At 38.3% G+C, this 7,418-nt stretch overlaps 1 protein-coding gene across 1 annotated transcript; it reads right to left on the reverse strand.

Annotated features, from left to right (window-relative positions):
* Positions 1 to 3,988: 3,988 nt before the first annotated feature.
* Positions 3,989 to 6,390, reverse strand: LOC128668470 (uncharacterized). Its single transcript, XM_053741549.1, has 4 exons — positions 6,252 to 6,390; positions 4,793 to 5,160; positions 4,231 to 4,747; positions 3,989 to 4,131 (listed from the first exon to the last, which is right to left on the reverse strand). The coding sequence occupies exons 1-4, from the start codon at positions 6,388 to 6,390 to the stop codon at positions 3,989 to 3,991; spliced, it is 1,167 nt and encodes a 388-aa protein (XP_053597524.1).
* Positions 6,391 to 7,418: the final 1,028 nt, after the last annotated feature.

Raw genomic sequence — 7,418 nt, forward strand, 5'->3', positions numbered from 1 at the left:
GCTTCACTACAAATACTATTAGTGCTTGAGTTACACTTCGAGCGTCAGTATTTCTCATTGACACTTACCAATTCCGCAACGAAAAATTTTCCATCATGTGACTTAATTCTGCTGACGAAATTCTGGTCTAGTTATAATAGACTCATATGAGATTTAGAGCTTCATCATAGAACCGTTTATTTATCAAATGACTCCAACTGGTATGAAAACTCGTCGTTTGATAAATGATTGCATTCGGGCTTTTTGAGGAATAACGGTTAAATCAGTAGTATTATTGCACAGACAACAGTATCCATGGGTTGAAATAGTTCTTTTTATTGAAACCTCAATATACTCTGTACTGTCATCGGTAGAAGTGATGTTAGCTCTAAAAAAAAAGATCATCTGAACTTGACTGAGACAATGTCATTTGTGACAAACTAGACTCCGTTCGCTCTAATAGTTCACTAACGATAGATTCAGATTCATCTTCAGAGCCATTTGTTACACCTGGATCAACTTTCTTTTTTTTTAGGCAACTCCAAGCGACATTTGCCACAAACAATATCACCAGTGAAAAAGTCAATTTCAAAGGCTTTAGAAAATTCATCAATGTATTATTCTGTTAACAGGGTTTTACGAGTTCCAGATACTTTCTTAACTAATTTTGAGCAAATTCAACACTTATCATTGTCGGTTTCATTTAAAGACATTTTATTAGATTAATAAATAAAATATAAACAAACTATCCCTCTCATCATAAGCAACACTTGTGTTACCTGTTGTGTCACGTGGTTTTTTTTTTGACGTCAGGACTGAGTCGATAATGTACCAAACGCAACGACTAATAGCGACAATTTCTAAAATATTCTCAATATTATTACAAAATAAATCATGATTGAATACATAAATGATTGAATATTACAAGAATTTTTTCTACAGATCTTCGACAGAATTACTAGATATTTATTGCGATTAAAATATATAACGTTTAACGTAGGCAAAAAAAAATTTATTACTGTTATCAGTAGAGAAATGAATATTTTAAACAAGATAAAATAACATATGTGAGCGAGAAAAATCAAGATTAAAAAATAAAATACATTAATAAAGTGAATATTAGCATAAAAAATGATTTTAATTTTTTTGCAATATGGCGTACCTTTTTTAAGAATTTGAAAAGCTTATATATCCATAGAAAAACAAATGAGGAATTCGGAAAAAATGGTTTTATATTTGTGCCAGAATCGTATTATACTTAAAAATCGAAATTAAAACAAAAGTGCCATTTTTTCGAGGTTTTTATCGACCGATACAGCTCCTAATTTTTTTTCTAGAAGCTACCATCAGTCCCCAAAACAGATCCAAAATTCTAATCAATCAATTGGTGCGTTCCTGAGAATATTCATTTTGTCTGATTTTTACATATTTGGCTTTTTTCCAAATACCAAATGGATTGGAGATCTGAAACTTTCAGGATCTTATTATCTTATCAGTACTTGAAAATCCTCACAGTATCGTGCCGATATCTGTCAAGGGCAAATTCACTATGCTTATAACCCTAGGGCCTTTTCAAAAATATGGGAAGTTATTGGTACCGGTTTGATTTTTGAAAATCGAATTTCTAAAAGATCTTGACGTTTTGAGGTTCTAGGAAGCTATCCTTACTAATTTCAAGATGATGTCCGAGTGTATGTAGGTACGTGCGTATGTAAATATCTATAAGTTTTGAACGGATGAATTGATTTTGTTTGCTAAGGTGTCATTCGACGCGGCTTGTCGATATTTAAGAACTGAAAAAAATTAAGTTTGATTGGTAGAGCTCGTCTAGAGATATTCCAAAAATAAACTTTTTCCAGAAATTTTTTTTTTTTGGATAACTTTAATGTTTTTGATGGATTGATTCCAAAATCCACTGGGCTCTGAAACTTCATAAGCCGCATCAAATGCCACCTCAACCATCAAAATCGGTTTATTTTTACAAGAGAAACCGTTGTCGAAAGAATTAAAAAAAAAATTTTTTTTAGTATTTTCAAAATTTCTCAAAAACGATTCCATAAATCAATTCTAAAATCCGATAAGCAGTAGAACTCAATAAAACTCGTCGATTGCCACCTTAACTGTCTCAGTCAGTTTCTTCGTTCGAGGAATTTTGTTTCAGAAAAAATGGTAAGAAACGTTTTTTTTTTTTTTAAACAAAGGCATACAAAAGTATTTTCGAGCTCGAACAGCTCGAAAATATATCAACGTCAATTTTTTGAGCTCAAAAAGTTCAAAACAGCGGGAAGTTTCAGGGCTGGCCCGCAGGGTCAAGTGATGGATTTTCTTATCATTTTTTAGTTTTAGTTTCCCATTCCAAGTCAACTTTCTTTTATTTTACAACGTTAATCAAATGATGACAAATTGAATTGCTAAGAAGTCAACCCTTAAAAGCGTCTGTTTTCGTTCGCAGGTTCCCGCCTTTCGTTCAGGGCTTTCTCACTTGGCGGCGCTTCGATAGGGTCTTAACCGGGCAGTCATCCCCATTGTGACGGTCAGTTTCAACTCCCACTTGAGACAGTCGGTCACTTCAAAGTCACTCCGGTTTTCATGATAATTACTCGATCCACGCTACTATCTGCTGTGAAATCCTTTGCTCTAGCTGTTCGTGCCCATTAACTAAGCTGTTCGAAGATTTTGATCGTCCGGTAGGCGAAATCACGATCCGATGTCAAATTCGGACATTTCCACTAGCGGTAATTTCCATAAGTCGTCTCTCGGCTGGGATTGGCTGTTACCTACTCGAGCCGTAAGATGATGGTCAGCGACTCGGTCATGTCCTCTTGGGCTCTGGTGACCAGCAAATCAGTACCTATCTTACAACTACTAGTACCAACTTAAACTAATTTAAATTCCAGTTGGACTTCGCATTCAACTGATTATCACTCGGTGAACCGGTGGAGTGATTTGATGTCATTTGATCACTTGTATGAATTAGTGGGGGAGTTCGACAGTCCCCGAAACCGTCGTCAACCGAGAGTACCCGTCCCGAGATAGTTGGAATAAATTTTGATTATGGCATAATCGGGGAAATGATTTGGCAACTGAGCTCTTCGACCAAACATCAACTCGAATGGAGTGAATTTGGTGGAAGTATGCACAATAGTTGATGGCTCCTTTCTAAAGAACCATTTTACTAGGGGTAATAACCCAAAGTCCTCAATCTTTGGATTTTTAGGGCTTTCGCAAGTTGTTGTCTTATTTTGGAGGTAAACGAAGTACCTTTATCTGAGAGGATAACTCTCGGACATCCATAATAGCACATATAACGATCAACAAGGGCTTCTGCCACTTGTCGATCGGATATCAGGTATCGGGATTGCTGTTACGGCTTTCGAAAAGTTATCCTGAATAGTCAAGATGTGGACGTTTCCACTCCTTGTCATAGGAAGTGGTCCAACAGTATCAATAGAGATTTTCTCGGAGGGCTCGAAGGAAATATCGCTTATCATCATTGGTTGTTTTGATTTAATGCAAGTGAGTTTATTCTTCTGGCAGATTCTTGTATAAGGTTTAATGTTTGTATCTTCAAATACGTCCTCGTGTTTCGCTATGCGGAACGTGTAGGTTCCGTGCTTTTACATGGAACTATTAAATTTCGTAATCTTTCAATTAAATTAATTAAATCAATTTTTTCGAAATGATTTTTCTCGACAAAGACCGTAAAGATAAAGCACTGACCCACTTTTGTGATCAATACATCACCCATTTTTGGTTTAGCTGTCTTCAGGTCTTCCTGATTGATGAAAGTGAGATCTCTCTACAGTCGTGAAACTGGTTTCATCAACTCACAATCCAGAGACAGGAAATGTACCATGTGGTCTCTCACATAGGTAATTCCATCTCGATTGTCCTTGAATTTTATTCGATTATCAGGTAGTTCCGGTGGTGAATAGCGTTGATCACTCAAATCTTCAGCTATATCTGAGGAAGGAGGATCAAAGACTTACCACTGAGCTTGATTCAGAATTTAAGGAGGTAAATCAACAATCATCTCCAGCTCATTCCCCAGTTGTTTGTCAACAGCTTCCGGTTGAGTAGTGTAGAGAAGGTCAGATTCGTTCACCTGAGCATCTCCGTCATCTTGTTCTCCACGTACTTCCACTTGAATCACTGTGGCTTCATCAGATTAACTGGCATCTGTTTAGTCTGATTGAGAAGATCTCTCCGCTATGATTGTACGATCATTTGCAGAGTCTTGGTTTAATTAACTGGGCTGCTGATTCTCGTTCAGCAAGATCTTTTCATGTCCTAGATTTTTACTTGTGGTTGTCACTTTACGTTTGGGCGTTTCCGCGTGTGCCATACTGGATGAAGCTGCAAAAACATCTTCAACGTTCGTTTGGCAAGTGGATGGCCTCGCGATGACTGTAGATGTATTATCATCAGAATTTTCTGCGTCCTTCCAGTAAAAGCTTTTTTTATGATCGTCGTAGTCAAGTTCTTTGCAATTTGCTTGCACAGCTTTCAGCACCGTGTTATTCCACATAGGAGTCGACGGACTTCTACCCGCGGTAAGATATTTCTCTCGAATCTCGTCAGCTCGCGGTGTCTGTCGAGTTGCAGGGAGTATTTCTACTTGGAATTCTGGTTCAGAGCAACTGGCTTTACTTGAGTTCTCATCTCTTTCTATATCTTCATTTTGACAAAGGAATTCTTCATCTTCTTCTTCTATTTCCTCGGACTCATCCGAGTCTTCAGATTCGTTATGTTCTTCCGACAAGTAGCCCTTTTCAAGATATTCTCGGACTTCCTTGGCTAATTAAGGACTGACCACAGGCAGTGGATTGTAATAGTCGTCTGGGCAAACAGTGCGATCTGCTTCTTCATCTGATACATTAATCGCTCGTTTTTCTAGGGCTTTATTGAAACGTATAAATGATTTTCTCAAATCTTTTCGCATTTGTTGTCGATTTATCGCTTCAGGAGAGTTTTCATCCCCCCGATCGCTGGAACTTTTCTCCAGTTCGTTTAGCAGATATTCATCGTCCATGAGTCGGACTGCTTCCTCTTCCTCCTCATCTGTTTCTTCTGGTTCTATTTCGGGTTCTGGCTCAATCTCCAATTCCGGATCGGCTGGAGCCTGAAATGCTGAAGAGAGCCCTGGTTGATTTTCTTCAAAAACGTCGTCTTCGATACTTTCTGAGACATCAGTTTTCGTCGTACTTATTTCACAATAGTTTATCTTTTTTCTGTTTTGTGTCAATTCCGTAGCCCGTTTTATTCGTAACCGGTATGCAATCGTGTCACGAGGTTGTGGAGCGTTGTTGACCCGAAGTTTGTTTTTGCTTCCGGGTTTTCTTCCTCATTTTACAGCTGCTAAGGTTTCTTCGTCAGAACAAGAAGTTTTCCTGAGTGATAGCATCACTGCTCCCTCGACCGATTTTTGGTTTGAAGCTATTTCATCTGGAGATCCACCCTCAGAGTTGTAGGACAACCTTTCGGCATATTGTTCTGAGATTTTATGTCGAACGATAACCAAAAATTTGTATTCGCTTAATTTAGATCTCTACTTAATTTGTTGTTCGGTGACACTTGGCTGTCTTTCAACCAAGACATACAAGGGTTGCTTCTATACAAGGTGAAAGGCTTACAATAAAGGTAAGCCAAACACTCTTTTTCATTGTGTGTATCTTGTCTCAGTCTCTTACAAGACTCTAGACGTACAGGAGAAAATTTTCTCAATATTTCCATCGGAATTATCAGGCGTACGACCTTCGTTCTCCAGTTCCTGGCTCAAGATGCCCGAAATAACGACATCGGAGGATCTGGTTGCCAATATGAACGGTCGATTGAAGTTTGGATATGCGAGGAATGAGTTTTCGCATAACGCGTTCTTAATATCATCAAAAGCCTTTTGCAAACCAACTGATCAGACAAACGGTTTAGTTTTTCTGGTAAGGTCAGTGATCGGTTTTGCTTTCCGGCGAAGTTTTCGATAACACGTCTGTAGTAATTTGCTAATCCCATAAATTTTCGAGCTTCTGTATGATTACGGAGGTCCGAAGCGTTTTTAAGGGATGAAATTTTCTTTGGGTCGGCTTTCTCACCATCTTTAGTGATAATGTGACCCAAACATTTAACCTCGGGGCCGAGAAATTTGAATTTTTCGGGCTGAAGAGTTAGCCTAGCCTCTCAAAGGCGGTTGAAGAGTCGTTGGACCCGTACCTCATGGTCTTCAAACAAAGATGCATAACTTACGAAATCATCGAGATTGATAAACAGTTCTGTACCTTTAACATCACTCAATGCGGAATCCATCATACGTTGAAAAATTGCTGGAGCACACTCAAGCCCAAAAGGCATACAGCAATATGCCCAATGACCGTCAGGGGTGAAAAACGCTGTTTTTTCGGCGTCTCTGGGGTCCATTGGTACTTCGTGGAACCCACTAGCAAGGTCAGATACACTGAAGTATTTGGCTCTGTCGAGTTAGTCTAGAATGTCGATTATAAGTGGAAGGGGGTAAGCATCCCCTAGGTTATCTTATTCAGATTTCGAAAATCGATAACCATTCTCCACTTTTTGTTACCTTGAGCGTCAGGTTTTTTAGGAACAATGCACAAAGGAAAATTATACGAATATTTCCCACTTGTTTCTTAATTTCATCGCGGTGTTTTTGAGAAAACCGATATTGCTTGATTGAACTTTTTAGAACGTCCTAGACGATTACCCGGGAGATGAAATATATCGTGATTTTCCTGAATAAGTCTGAAAATATGCTTCTTTTCATTACAACTAAGATTATCGGTAGGAATTTTGTCGAAGATTGCTTGGATTCGATTTCGCTTAGAAAGTGAGTGCGTTCCAGACGGAGTTTCCGCTATGTCGGAAAATTAGTCTGATGGATCAAGATAATCAAATTCTAATTCCTTAAGCATTTGAGGTTCAGTTTCGATTTCGACTGGATCTGATGTAGTGCTGATGACCATACACATCGCTTGATCGTCATCAACTGAGACAACGGCTTCGCCCATTAAGAGTCCCTCTTTAAGAAGAATCTTACAGAGGTAGCTCTGTTTGATCTCAGGATTTACATAAGGTACCGACACGGACATTCGCATATGGGGTGGGATTACGTATGAACGGGATGATTTTATTTCGAGACTGACTTGTTCGTTAATCTTATTGCAGTTATCCTCCCACTATTCTTTGTCGCAAGAAAAGCTGGAAAAAGCTGTCGCTGCGTTTTCGCGCGCTTTTGCAAAGATAAGCTCTGTAATAATTTTATAACGTATACCTAGCTGAAATTTCGCGACGGAGACGCGGAAAATCCCAATATAACGTATGCGGTCGCCCACGTGTGATAATAAACAATAATAAATAATAAGAAACGATATTAAATGCTGATAAATATCGAGACCAAATCAAAATAAAATAAAAAAATTTAAACAATGATT

Source organism: Microplitis demolitor, chromosome 8 (genome assembly GCF_026212275.2).
Source record: "Microplitis demolitor isolate Queensland-Clemson2020A chromosome 8, iyMicDemo2.1a, whole genome shotgun sequence".
NCBI lineage: Eukaryota > Metazoa > Arthropoda > Insecta > Hymenoptera > Braconidae > Microplitis > Microplitis demolitor.

Excerpts from the sequence above, each read along its gene's own strand:
- LOC128668470 (XM_053741549.1), bottom strand. The coding sequence starts at position 6,390 with ATGGACCCCAGAGACGCCGAAAAAACAGCGTTTTTCACCCCTGACGGT. Across the intron at positions 5,161-6,251 it reads CGCATTGAGTGATGTTAAAG|AAAGTATCGAAGACGACGTT; the intron begins GTACAGAACTGT and ends CTGATGTCTCAG. Across the intron at positions 4,748-4,792 it reads ATTACAATCCACTGCCTGTG|GGCTACTTGTCGGAAGAACA; the intron begins GTCAGTCCTTAA and ends TATCTTGAAAAG.